Source organism: Heterodontus francisci, chromosome 4, assembly GCF_036365525.1.
Source record: "Heterodontus francisci isolate sHetFra1 chromosome 4, sHetFra1.hap1, whole genome shotgun sequence".
NCBI classification, from domain to species: Eukaryota; Metazoa; Chordata; class Chondrichthyes; order Heterodontiformes; family Heterodontidae; genus Heterodontus; species Heterodontus francisci.
In genome coordinates this window covers 10907613-10922382 of record NC_090374.1, presented here as the reverse complement: position 1 = coordinate 10922382, position 14770 = coordinate 10907613, and the positions used below count along the sequence as shown (strand labels likewise).

The 14770-nt window shown below is 45.3% G+C and overlaps 1 protein-coding gene across 6 annotated transcripts in view; it reads right to left on the bottom strand.

Moving 5' to 3' along the window:
* Positions 1–14770, bottom strand: part of LOC137368887 (FYN-binding protein 1) — a 309548-nt gene that overhangs the window by 139734 nt on the left and 155044 nt on the right. For all 6 annotated transcript variants that reach the window (XM_068029127.1, XM_068029131.1, XM_068029126.1 and 3 more), the window contains one exon: positions 4883–4974. In XM_068029127.1, coding sequence (XP_067885228.1) covers positions 4883–4974 — 92 coding nt within the window. The remainder of the gene's footprint in view (positions 1–4882; positions 4975–14770) is intronic.

Genomic DNA, 14770 nt, shown 5'->3' with positions numbered 1-14770 from the left:
TGGAAAGTAGGAAATGTAACCCCACTATTTAAGAAGGGAAAGAGAATGGAGAACTACAGACCTGTTAGTTTGATGTCAGTAGTAGGGAAAATGTTAGAATCTATTATAAAGGATGATATAACTGGACACTTGGAAAATAATGGTAAAATTGGGTACAGTCAACATGGATTTATGGAAGGGAAATCATGTTTGACAAACCTGTTGGAGTTTTTTGAGGATGTTACTTGTAGCACAGATAAAGCAAAACCAGGGGATGTGGTGTATTTGGATTTTCAGAAGGCATTTGAGAAGGTGCAACACAAGAGGTTAGTAAACAAAATGAGACCACATGGGATTGAGGGTAATATACTAGTCTGGATTGAGAATTGGTTAACAGACAGAAAGCAGAGAGTAGGAATAAATGGGTCATTCTCAGGATGGCAGGCTGTTACTAGTGGGGTACCGCAAGGGTCAGTGCTTGGGCCACAGCTGTTCACAATCTCTGCAAATAATTTGGATGTGGAGACCAATGGTAATATTTCCAGATTTGCTGATGACACAAAACTAGGTGGGAATGAAAGTTGTGAGGAGGATGCATGGAGGTTTCAAGCGGACTTGGATAGACTAAGTGAATGGGCAAGAACATGGCAGATGGAATAAAATGTGAATAAGTGTGAAGTGATCCACTTAGGTAGGAAAAAACAGGAAGGCAGAGTATTTCTTAAATGGTTAGAGGCTGGGAAGTGTTGATGTCCAAAGGGACCTGGGTGTCCTTGCTCATGAGTCACTAAAAGCTAACATGCCGGTGCAACAATTAATAAGAAAGGCAAATGGTATGTTGGCTTTCATCACAAGGGGATTTGGGTCCAGGAATGAAGATATCTTGCTGCAATTCTATAGAGCACACCTGAAGTACTGTGTGCAGTTTTGGTCTCCTTATCTATGAACGGATATACTTGCCTTAGAGGGAGTGCAATGGAAGTTCACCAGACTAATTTCTGGGATGGTGGGATTGTCTTATGAGGAGAGATTGAGGAAACTGGGCCTGTATTTTTTTTTATTCATTCACGGGATGTGGGCGTCGCTGGCCAGGCCAGCATTTATTGCCCATCCCTAATTGCCCTTGAGAAGGTGGTGGTGAGCTGCCTTCTTGAAGCGCTGCAGTCTATGTGGGGTAGGTACACCCACAATGCTGTTAGGAAGGGAGTTCCAGGATTTGACCCAGCGACAGTGAAGGAACGGCGATATAGTTCCAAGTCAGGGTGGTGTGTGACTTGGAGGGGAACTTGCATGTGGTGGTGTTCCCATGTATTTGCTGCCCTTGTCCTTCTAGTTGGTAGAGGTCGCGGGTTTGGAAGGTGCTGTCGAAGGAGCCTTGGTGCATTGCTGCAGTGCATCTTGTAGATGGTACACACTGCTGCCATTGTGCGTCAGTGGTGGAGGGAGTGAATGTTTGTAGATGGGGTGCCAATCAAGCGGGCCGCTTTGTCCTGGATGGTGTCGAGCTTCTTGAGTGTTGTTGGAGCTGCACCCATCCAGGCAAGTGGAGAGTATTCCATCACACTCCTGACTTGTGCCTTGTAGATTGTGGACAGGCTTTGGGGAGTCAGGAGGTGAGTTACTCACCTCAGGATTACTAGCCTCTGACCTGCTCTTGTAGCCACGGTATTTATATGGCTACTCCAGTTCAATTTCCGGTCAATGGTAGCCCCGAGGATGTTGATTGTGGGGGATTCAGCGATGGTAATGCCGTTGAATGTCAAGGGCAGCCATAATGACAGGGCTAAAATGTGGCGAGTCGAAGAGACTTAGTAGTTGGCAGGAAAAATGACAGAGGCGCAAGGGGAGAGCCAACTGTGCAACAGCCCCAACAAACAAATTTCTCTGCAGCACCTGTGGAAGAGCCTGTCACTCTAGAATTGGCCTTTATAGCCATTCCAGGCGCTGCTTCACAAACCACTGACCACCTCCAGGCACGTATCCATTGTCTCTCGAGATAAGGAGGCCCAAAAGAAGAAAAAAAGAAAAAGAAAGATGGTTAGATTCTCTTTTGTTGGAGATGGTCATTGCCTGGCACTTGTGTGGCGCGAATGTCACTTGCCACTTATCAGCCCAAGCCTGGATATTGTCCAGGTCTTGCTGCATTTCTACACAGACTGCTTCAGTATCTGAGGAGTTGCGAATGGTGCTGAACATTGTGCAATCATCAGCGAACATCCCCACTTCTGACCTTATGATTGAAGGAAGGTCATTGATGAAGCAGCTGAAGATGGTTGGGCCGAGGACACTACCCTGAGGTACTCCTGCAGTGATGTCCTGGAGCTCAGATGATTGACCTCCAACAACCACAACCATCTTCCTTTGTGCTAGGTATGACTCCAGCCAGCGGAGGGTTTTCCCCCTGATTCCCATTGACCTCAGTTTTGCTAGGGCTCCTTGATGCCATACTCGGTCAAATGCTGCCTTGATGTCAAGGGCAGTCACTCTCACCTCACCTCTTGAGTTCAGCTCTTTTGTCCATGTTTGAACCAAGGCTGTAATGAGGTCAGGAGCTGAGTGGCCCTGGCGGAACCCAAACTGAGCATCACTGAGCAGGTTGTTGCTAAGCAAGTGCTGCTTGATGGCACTGTTGATGACACCTTCCATCACTTTACTGATGATTGAGAGTAGGCTAATGGGGCGGTAGTTGGCCGGGTTGGATTTGTCCTGCTTTTTGTGTACAGGACATACCTGGGCAATTTTCCACATTGCAGGGTAGATGTCAGTGTTGTAGCTGTACTGGAACAGCTTGGCTAGGGGCGCGGCAAGTTCTGGAGCACAGGTCTTCAGTACTATTGCTGGAATATTGTCAGGGCCCATAGCTTTTGCAGTATCCAGTGCCTTCAGTCGTTTCTTGATATCACGTGGAGTGAATTGAATTGGCTGAAGTGTGGCATCTGTGATGCTGGGGACTTCAGGAGGAGGCCGAGATGGATCATCAACTCGGCATTTCTGGCTGAAGATTGTTGCAAATGCTTCAGCCTTATCTTTCGCACTGATGTGCTGGGCTCCCCCATCATTGAGGATGGGGATATATGTGGAGCCACCTCCTCCAGTTAGTTGTTTAATTGTCCACCACCATTCACGGCTGGATGTGGCAGGACTGCAGAGCTTAGATCTGATCCGTTGGTTATGGGATCGCTTAGCTCTGTCTATCGCATGCTGCTTACGCAGTTTGGCATGCAAATAGTCCTGAGTTGTAGATTCACCAGGTTGACACCTCATTTTGAGGTATGCCTGGTGCTGCTCCTGGCATGCCCACCTGCACTCTTCATTGAACCAGGGTTGGTCTCCTGGCTTGATGGTAATGGTAGAGTGGGGGATATGCCGGGCCATGAGGTTACAGATTGTGGTTGAGTACAATTCTGCTGCTGCTGATGGCCCACAGCACCTCATGTATGCCCAATTTTGCATTGCTAGATCCGTTCGAAATCTATCCCATTCAGCACGGTGATAGTGCCACACAACACGATGGACGGTATCCTCAATGTGAAGGCGGGACTTCGTCTCCACAAGGACTGTGCGGTGGTCACTCCTACCAATGCTGTCATGGACAGATGCATCCGCAGCAGGCAGATTGGTGAGGACGAGGTTGAGTATGTTCTTCCCTCGTGTTGGTCACCCACCACCTGCCGCAGATCCAGTTTAGCAGCCATGTCCTTTAGGACTCGGCCAGCTCGGTCAGTAGTGGTGCTACCGAGCCACTCATGGTGATGGACTATTGAAGTCCCCCACCCAGAGTACATTTTGTGCCCTTGCCACCCTCAGTGCTTCCTCCAAGTGGTGTTCAACATGGAGGAGTACTGAGTCATCAGCTGAGGGAGGGTGGTAGGTGGTAATCAGTAGGAGGTTACCTTGCCCATATTTAACCTGATGCCATGAGACTTCATGAGGTCCGGAGTCGATGTTGAGGACTCCCAGGGCAACTCCCTCCCTACTGTAGACCACTGTGCCACCACCTCTGCTGGGTCTGTCCTGCCGGTGGGACAGGACGTACCCGGGGATGGTGATGGCAGTGTCTGGGACATTGTCTGTTAGGTATGATTCCGTGAGTATGACTATGTCAGGCTGTTGCTTGACTAGTCTGTGGGACAGCTCTCCCAACTTTGGCACAAGCCCCCAGATGTGTGTCAGGAGGACTTTGCAGGGTTGACAGGGCTGGGTTTGCAGTTGTCGTTTCCGGTGCCTAGGTCGATGCCGGGTGGTCCGTCCGGTTTCATTCCTTTTTAGCGTTTCAAAGAATGAGGCGTCATCTCATTGAAACTTACAAAATTCTTACAGGGCATGACAGGGTGGATGTAGATAGGATGCTTCCCCTGGCTGGTGAATCTGGAGCCAGGGGACATAATCTCAGAATAAGGGGTAGGCCATTTAAGACTGAGATGAGGAGGAATTTCTTCACTCAGAGGGTGGTGAATCTTTGAAACTACCCCAGAGGGATCTGGAAGCTCAATCACTGAGTATGAAATCGATAGATTTCTGGAGACTAATGACATCAAGGGATATGGAGATAACACGGGAAATTGATGTGGTGAATGATCAGCCATAATCTGACTGAGTGACTGAGCAGGCTTGACGGGCTGAATGGCCTACTGCTGTTCCTATGTTCCTAGGTAATGAAGGATGGGCAATAAATGTCAGCTTTGCCAGCAATGTCCACATCCTGAGAATGGGAAAAATACCCCCAGCCAGCACTCAGAGAATTTCAACCTATTTCAGTCTGGGCTGGATTTGAATGCAGAGATAAAAGGCCAGTGTCTTACCCATTGTACCATCCAACCCCTATTTGCAGTCCTTTTTCTCCATTTGCCTTTTTAAAAACTCTCACTTGCTTTGGGAATCCTTGGTTTGAATGAGTCCTTACCTTCTGGTTTCATTGGTGGAAGAGGCGGTGGCACTTGCCCAACACTTTGGACGTCATCATAGTTTTCATCCTCTTCCTCTTCTGTTGTTGGGCTGTCAACAAGAAGGAATATTTGACAAGGGAAGTACAAATGGAGCATGAACACTTCCCCTTAAAGGCTGGCTGAGTCTGGTCTTTCTCTGTGAACGTGGCAGTTATTATTAAAGAAAGAATGTCTTGCATTTCTACAGCACCTTTCACAACCTCGGGATGCCCCAAAGCACTTCACATCCAATTGAATGCTTCTGAAGTGTAGTCACTGTTGTAGAAAATGTGGCAGTCAACTTGCACACACCAATCCCCCACAAACAAGATTGTGATAATTTATGGATAATATGAGGGCAGTGATGTCCCATGAATCTTAATGTAGTCAGAGTTGCAAAAGGGAAGTATAATAGAGGAAACATTTATTTAATACATTCAATTGAATAATAACAGTATATACAGTAAATATAAATTACCTTCTCCTTTCTCCCCAGTGTTCCATAGCTATTGTTATTACAACCAGAGCCTTGTGTAATTTTTATTACACACATAGCGCTTGTTTTAAAATCACAGTCCGAGGCACTGGGTGGTGTAGTGATTTAACCCACTCTGTTTTGAACTCTGGGTTTAGTATAACTCAAGTTGACAGGATATAAACTTCCCCTCCATAATGGCTGCAAGGATGCTACACAAAATAAATTTGGACTACAGCCAGCCATGTTTTTGGTAGGCAATGGTCCATTAAAGTGACAATTTGATCAAAATTGGCAATCAATTTGAAAATGGAGAGTCTCAGAAATGGAAAACTCAAACATGGTATAGTCTGAGACACTTGATATTATTTAGAATATTTTTTCAACACTTGCCTTCATGTCTATGGCCGTACAGAGTTTCTATATGAGTACGTTATGAACTGAAACTTGCGTTTTTGTTCACCACTGTGTACAGGTTAACATGCTGTGTTTGAACAATTGACCCAACTCATAGAAAAGGAGAAGGCCATTCAGCCCATCAAGTCCATGGCAGAGACTCGTTGGAGAATAAGTGGGATGACCACCACATTACTCCATCACACTGCCAGACCAATGGGCACAGGCTACAGCTATTTGGTTGGATTTAGTTACTACCATTGGGAGTTGGAATGATGCTATAGGGGAAATTTCATTGTGAACTCCATTGGTAATGGGAATGATGCAATTGCGGAATTCAATTACAAACTCCATCAGTAGCAGTCAACATGTCCTCGAAACAAACTTATTTACTTATTGCTCCCTATTTATCTTGGCTGTGGAGTTCATATGGTCTTGCACTCTGTAAAGTCAGGAAATGCTGTGTGGGATATTGCCAGCTTCAGATTAGTATTTAATGGCATTTAATGAAGTTACCCCTGTTTAAGTAGGTATTCTAGTCCTTGCTTTCCTACTCCACAAATTCATGCAATGCACAAATGGGGCAGAGACTTGGCAAAGTGGATCTTTGGCCATTTTTCCAATCTGCCAAGTGCAATCTTATTTGAGAATCCTAAACGAAGGAACTATTGACATTGAAACAGGGGAGTTTGGGTTCTAAACTCCTAGCCATTAAATAACAAATATAATTTGGACCAGACTTGGTGGCAGGATCTTTACCCAATTTTAGAAAATGTGGTCACAATGTGGTCTCCTCTACATTGGGGAGAACAAACGCAAATGGGGTGACTGCTTTGCGGAACACCTCCGCTCAGTCCAAAAGCATGACCCGGAGCTTTCGGTTGCTTGCCATTTCAACACTCCCCTCTGCTCTCATGCCCACATATCTGTCCTGGGCTTGCTCAGTGTTCCAGTGAACATCAACGCAAGCTCGAGGAACAGCATCTCATTTACCGATTAGGCATGCTATAGTCTGTCAGATTGAATTCAATAATTTCAGAGCATGAAGTGGCCCCCCATTTTTATTTTCAGTTATTTAATTCTTTTTTCTTTTTATTTTACTTTAGTTTGTTTCATCATTCATTTTTCTTACCATGTGCCTGCCCACTGCATTTTTCATGTTTGTGTTTTGGGCCAGGGCTGTTCATTTTTCTGTCCATTAACACCCTCTCCGCACTAACACTTTGTCTTTCAACACACCATTAATATACCTTTGTCTTTGTCTTTGTTCCATGACCTTCTGGTCAGTTATTCTTTGTGACCCTGTCCTATCAACACCTTCACTTTTGTTATCTCTTGCCACAACCCCGCTTTGTTTGCTTAAAACCTTTTACATTTCTAACCTTTGCCAGTTCTGATGAAGGGTCACTGACCTGGAACGTTAACTTTGCTTCTCTCTCCACAGATGCTGCCAGACCTGCTGAGTATTTCCAGCATTTCTTGTTTTTATTTATGTACACACATTACGCCTGTTTCAGCTAAACAAAATAAATGACAGCCATTCGCTGGTTCATTCCTCAGGGCAATGCCTGGACCAATCAGAGTCAAGCTGCCTGATTTAAATTTCAAACAAAGCTTGGCAGTTAACTGTCAGTCACTGTAAACTGGTGCATTCTCCATGGCAATGCTGCTACCAATCAGAGTTCACTTGCCAACCAACCAGCACTTTCTTCTCGTACTGTATAAAGTTGTTGTTTTCCTTACATTGGTATTATTGTGGATTGTCCTGATGAGTGCAAGATGAAAAGCTTTGACAACATGTCCCTATTTTCAGCAATACTTAAGTGCTGTACTACCAGATGACTATTTAATAGACTGTATATTCTTTTATTTGTTCTGGACTGTAATTCAACCAACCTAGTCTTCTTTACCCTGTAACCTATTTGTGTGTGTGTGATTCCCGTCTGTGTGTGCGTGTGTGAGAAAGTTGGGGCATAGGTTATTATTTTACTTAGATTGGATTTTAATTTTAAGTACAATAAACTAACCTCTTTCTTGTTTAAACTCAAGAAAACCTGTCCGATTGGTTATTTTATGATCATAGCACCTAAAGTGTTAAACACTCACTGAATTGGTAAGCATATCCACTGCGTAAAAGAAATAAACCCTGTTGCGGTCAAAGGAGAGGGGCAAGAGGAGAGCCTTTCGACCCCTCCTCACCTGATCATAACAGAAATTTGAGGGCTCGTGTCCAGGATCGAAACCCAAAGACAAGCAAGAAATTGGAAGTGGGAAACCAAATTGATCCCGAGCAAAAATTTTAAAACTTCAATACAGATTTTCTTATGGTTTTCAGTGCAAGAGTACTAAAATGTCCACATCCGAGGCCAATATCTTCCTAGTAACTAGTGACAGGTTAAATGCCTTACCTATTGAAGAGTTGAGTATTGTAGCTGTGCAGTTAGAGATTACTATCGTTCAAAAGCTAAGAAACCCAAAATCCGAAAACTTGTGGCAAACCATTTTGCACCTGAAACTGAAGACTCAGAGATAGGCTTTGAGTCGGAAACAGACAGAGTAACATTAGCTAAGATGTGGCTAGAACAAAAGAGACTAGAATTAGAATTCCAGAGAGAGAAGGAGAGAATCAGGAAAGGGAAAAAGAAAGTGCTTTCCAAAGGGAGTTAAGGCTGCTTGAACTAACTAGGGGATGTCTCAATGCATTCAGTGAAGGCACCGCTAGTGATGGAACTACCCCTAGCTCAGGACCAAGTGCTGAGCTCTTAAAGTTCTCCAAGTTGATACCAAAGTTCAATGATGGGGATGTGGAAGCATTTTTCACCTCTTTTGAAAAGCTTGCAAAACAGCTGAAGTGGCTGGCAGAGAGCTGGACCCTGCTATTGCAAAGCAAACTAATAGGAAAAGCCCATGAGGTTTATTCACTGTTACCTGATTAGAGTTCATCAGACTATGAGATGACCGAAAATGCTTTCCTGAGTGCATACGAGCTGCACCAGAGGAATACCACCAAAAATTCCAAACCCTCCAAAAGCAGCCTTAACAACTTATCTCAAGTGTCAAGGAGTTAAGCAACTCGCTTTTGACCAATGGATATGGGCACTCAAGATACAGTCCACATATGAAAACCTTAGAGAGGTGATCCTTCTCAAGGAGTTCAAAAACTCGGTTCCCCTTTCCATTAAAATCCATGTGGAGGAACAGGAACAAAATGTTCCAAACGCCAGGCAGGCAGCAACCCTGGCAGATGAATTTATGCTTGCCACAAGCTCTTACCCCAAGGAAAACCCTTCCCTAGTCACCTCCAAAAACCCGAAAAGGATAAAAGGGAGGATGATAGGAGCCTGTACCGCCGTGGGTGAGAAGGGAAAATTGGACACACTGGGGGCCCTCCTCAGGCCAAAAAGGACGGTGTTGAGGACAGGACTGATGCCCGAAAGCCTGTGTGTTTCCACTGTAACAAGGCAGGTCACCTTTGAGCTGACTGCTAGAATTTACGGGGAAAACCAATAGGATTAATTAAGGCACGCCGGACCAGTACAGGAAAAAGGGCCCTGAGATAAGCACAGTAGACCAGGCTGTGGCTTTAAGTGCAACAGTAAGACCCAGTAAACATACCACTGTGAGCGTGGGAGAAGCTAGCAAAATTCCTGAGGTACCATGATTTGTGTCCCAAGGAAAAGTGACCCCATACTTCTCGAGTGAGGTAAGCAAGCCCATAGTCATACTTAGGGATACAGGGGCCCCCAATCCCTTCTGCTGGGAAAAGGAATGACCTTTCCCCCCGAAAATGCATTGAATGCTAGAGTGTTAGTAAATAGTATTGGAGGAAAGTAGATGCCCATACCATTATATCGGGTGCACCTGGAGTGAGACCTTGTTCCAGGACTGGTAACCATGGGGATTGTCCCTAGTTTACCTGTGGACGGAGTCGACCTGCTCCTGGTAATGATCTGGCGGGGGTGAAGATGGTAGCTTTCCCAATGGTTTTAGAGAGACTGGAAGATGTCAAGGCAACAGAGTAGTTGCAGGAGAAGGTCTCTGGCATTTTCCCTGGTTGTGTGGTGATCTGGTCCGTGGCCAAGCAAACTCCGTAAGAGGAGGATGAACTGGCACTGCAGACAGATGACTCTATCGTCTGGTTATCTGAAACCTTCTTTGGGAAGTTAGAGGACCCAAAGGATGTGTTATACAGGTCTTCCTTGGTCGAGCCTCAGCAAGCCGATCCAGCATTAAAAAAGTTAGCACAGACTGCCCAAACTGTAGCTGAAGCAGAGGGAGTCCCTGAGTGCTACTACTTAAAGAAAGAGCTGCTGATGAGGAAGTGGAGACTTCCTCACAGACCTGCAGATGAAGAGCGAACAGTGGTTCAATGATAGTGGTGACGCCGAGGTACCGTAAGGAAATACTAAGAATAGCCCACGAATTTCCAAAGGCTAGACATGTCGGTATATGAAAAACCCAAGCCCACATAAGACAGCATTTTGACTGGCCAAAACTCCACAAAGATGTGGTGGAGTACTGTAAAACTTGTCACACGTGCCAGATTGTGGGGAAGCACCAACTTGCAATAAAATCTGCACCCCTAATTCCCATATCAGCTTTTGCAGAACCATTCAGCAGTGTGCTGGTGGATTGTGTGGCAAACAAAAGGGGCTACCAGTATCTTCTCACCATTATGGATGTGGCTACCCGATGCCCAGAGGCCAATCTCCGAAGAGCTATCTCTGCCAAGGTAATGGCGGAGGGGCTAACCTAACTCTTCACCCGATATGGGCTGCTGGCTGAGATCTAGACGGATCAGGGCACGAATTTCAAGTCTGGTATCTTTCTAAATGTCATGGGTAATCTGTGCATAACCCAGCTAAAGTACTCAGCTTACCACCCACAGTCACAAGGGGCTTCGAAGCAGTACCACCAGACCCTAAAAACAATGATCAGGACATACTGCTATGAGTACCCCTATAATTGGGACAAAGGGCTGGGATTTCTTCTGTTTGCCATCAGGGACTTATCCAATGAATCCACTGGCTTTAATCCCTCTGTATTAGTTTATGAACATGAGGTGAGATGTCCTCTTGAGCTAATCAAGGAGAGGGTTTTTGGGACACAGGGATGAGCCTCCATGTTAGAGTACATCTCCATGTTCCGGTTGCAGCTCATGAGAGCCTGTACAGTGACTTAGGAGTATCTAAAAACCTCCCAGACAGCTATGAAAAGGCAGGTAGATAAACATGCCAAGGCCAGAACATTTTGGCCCTGAGACGATGTTTTAGTACTACTCCCAATATAGGGCGAAGCCCAGTTCAGTGGTCCCTCTAGAGTAGTAAAGAGATTGGCAGGGTGAACTATTTGATTGACACCCTCGACGGTAGAAAAAAACAAAGGCTGTGCCATATCAACATGTTAAAACAGTATCACAGCAGGGAAGGGGGCAACCAAGCCCAGGTCTATCAGGCAGTCCGGACAGAGGAGGATGAAAAGGACAGTGAGGATGAGTTAGAGGAGAGCCTGGAGGGTTCCCAAATCAAACCCCTAACTGTCCGGTTAGCCAACACTGAAATATTGGGAAAATTAGACACTGTACTCTCCTACTTAAATGCATAACAAAGAGGAGCCCTAACAAGGCTGTTCAGAGCATTTAAAGAAATCTGAAGGGACAAACCAGGGTGCACAACCCTAACCCTACACGATGTGGATGTAGGAGAGACCCCTCCCATATATCAAAATTCCTATTCATTGGGTCCCAGGAAACTTACCCAGGTGCGGGAGAAAATTTAGTATATGCTGGAAAACAAGCAAATTGAGCCCAGCCAGAGCAGCTGGAGTTTCCCAGTTGTGCTCATGCCCAATCCCAGATGAAAAAAATATTAAACCAGAGCATAACTCTGGCAGTATGAGATTGAGAAGTGAGTGTTTGAGGATGAATGTGTGCGTACAGTTTCTTTTTTTAACCTACGAGCTTATAATGAAATGCTCCTGTCATCACATTTCATTCCGTGTGATGTGGAGGTGTCATAAACACAAGTTAAGTCGAATTATGATTTTTTATCCATCAGTTGGAAACCTGAATTAAACTTTAAAAAGAAATCAGGAGACAAAGAACTTGAATTGAACTTTAAAAAGAAAGCAGCTAAAATGGCCACCGCAATTTTCATCGAACTACCTCACATGCCAAGGTATCTAGGTGGAGACGAATGTCCGGTTAATCTCCCAACAGAACAATAGCTTGTGAATTTTGAATAAGTTACCGGCTTCACTTCCATTAACCAGACATTCAAAGCCATCTTGGTACATTAACACTGGTGGTGACGAACCTCAAAAGGTAAACACTGAAAGAATGGGACCCAAGAGAGAGATTGGAATTTTCTTTTTAAATTCGCTCCTGGGATGTGGGTGACACTGGCTTGGCCAGCATTTACTGCCCATCCCTAACTGCCCTTGAGAAGGTGGTGGTGAGCTGCCTTCTTGAATCACTGCACTCCAAATGGGAGTTCCAGGATTTTGATCCAGCGACAGTGAAGGAACGGCAATATAGTTCCAAGTCAGGATGGTGTGTGACTTGGAAGGGAACTTGCAGGTGGTGATGTTCCCATGCATCTGCTGCCCTTGTCCTTCTAGGTGGTAGAGGTCGTGGGTTTGGAAGATGCTGTCTAAGGAGCCTTGGTGAGTTGTTGCAGTGCATCTTGTAGATGGTACACACTGCTGCCACTGTGCGTCGGTGGTGGAGGGAGTGAATGTTTGTGGATGGGGTGCCAATCAAGCGGGCTGCTTTGTCCTGGATGGTGTTGAGCTTCTTGAGTGTTGTTGGAGCTGCACCCATCCAGGCAAGTGGAGAGTATTCCATCACATTCCTGACTTGTGCCTTGTAGATGGTGGACAGGCTTTGGGGAGTCAGGAGGTGAGTTATTGGCTGCAAACTGTTAACCTCTGACCTGTTCTTGTAGCTATGGTATTTATATGACTACTCCAGTTCAGTTTCTGGTCAATGGTAACTCTCAGGATGTTGATAATGGGGGATTCAGTGATTGTAATGCCATTGAATGTCAAGGGGAGATGGTTAGATTCTCTCCTGTTGGAGATGCCTGGCACTTGTGTGGTGGAAATGTTACTTGCCACTTATCAGCCCAAGCCTGGATACTGTCCAGGGCTTGCTGCATTTGGACATGGACTGCTTCAGTATCTGAGGAGTCGTGAATGGTGCTGAATATTGTGCAATCATCAGTGAACATCCCCACTTCTGACCTTATGATTGAAGGAAGGTCATTGATGAAGCAGCTGAAGATGATTGGGCCTATGACAATACCCTGAGGAACTCATGCAGTGATGTCCTGGAGCTGAGATAATTGACGTCAACAACCACAACCATCTTCCTTTGCGCTAGGTATGACTCCAACCAGCGGAGAGTTTTCCCCCTGATAGCCATTGACTCCAGTTTTGCTGGGGCTCCTTGATGCCATACTTGGTCAAATGCTGCCTTGATGTCAAGGGCAGTCACTCTCACCTCACCTCTTGAGTTCAGCTCTTTTGTGCATGTTTGAACCAAGGCTGTAATTCTTAAACTTGAACTAATTAGGTTCAGGCTAATGCCATGGGGGCCTGAGTGCAAATCCCTCTGTGGCAGCTGGTGCAATTTAAATTCAATTAATTATTAAAGAAATCTGGAATTGAAAGCTAGTCTCATAATGGTGCTATGAAAGTATCAACGATGGTCATAAAAAACCCCATTTGGTTCACTAATGTCCTTGAGGGAAGGAAATCTGCCATCCTATGTGGTCTGGCCTACATCTGACTCCAGACCACAGCAATGTGGTTGACTCTTAACTTCCTCCTGAAATGGCCTAGCAAGCCATTAAGTTTTCAAGGGTATTTAGGGAAGGGCATCAAGTGCTGGCCTTGCCAGTGACGTCCACATCCCATGAAAGAATTTAAAAAAATTAAGATGCAAAAGAGAGCATACGCACTGGATAATCATGTAATAGTCTCTCCATCTTTGTGAAACTTTTTTTTCGCTACAGCAGACAAGCACCTGAGTTTGACCAGTGGAGGACCCAAGTGGGGGTCTATCTCTCTCTCTGTCTCTCCAGGCAATGCTGTAAATTCGAACCCTGCCTGCTGGCTACAAAACATCCAAGTCTATCATTGCTGCAGACAGAGACCTCAGTGAGAAAACCATCTACAGCACTGTCTCCAAGAAAACCCTAAACCAGGTGTCCACCTCTACCAGCCAGAAACTTCAGATCACGCGTTCAGCCGGAAGGCGACTGAATTACTAGGCTCCATAGACTGTATATGCTTTTATTTGTTCTGGTCTGTATTACAACCAATCTATTCTTCTTCACTCTGTAACCTATTTGTGTGTGTGTGAGTCTTGTCTGAGTCTGGTGTGTGTGTGTGTGTCGTGTGTATGAAAGTTGGAGCGTAGTTTATTATTTTACTTAGAACAGGTTTTGATCTAATTAGTACAATAAACTAGCCTCTTTCTTGTTTAAACTCAAGAAAGTCTGTCCCATCGGTCCTTTTATGATCATAGCACCTATAAGTGTTAAAAATTCTGAATTGGTAAGCATATCCATTATTTAAAAGAAATAAACCCTGTTGTGGTCAAAGAAGGAGAGGGACAAGGGGGGAGCCTTTCGGCCCCTCCTCACCTGATCATAACAGTATGCATTAGGATACAGGCAGCAAAGTTTTGAGTAAAGTGAAGTTTATGGAGGCTGAGAGATGGGAGGCCAGCCATCTTGGGATGCGAGCAGTGCTGGCAAGGCTGGCATTTATTGCCCTTTCCTGGTTGCCCCTGAACAGGAGGAGAGCAGGACCAGCTGGCCATTTGGCAAAACCTAAAATTAATGATGTTAACCATTTACATGTGTTCAGAGCCATTAGTGCTCCTACCGGTCATAGTAAACAGGTTTTGATTGGCTGTACCCTTGATGCAGAACTTTCCTTGACAGTGCTGGGAAGACTGTGATCAGATTACCAAACTATTTACCAAATA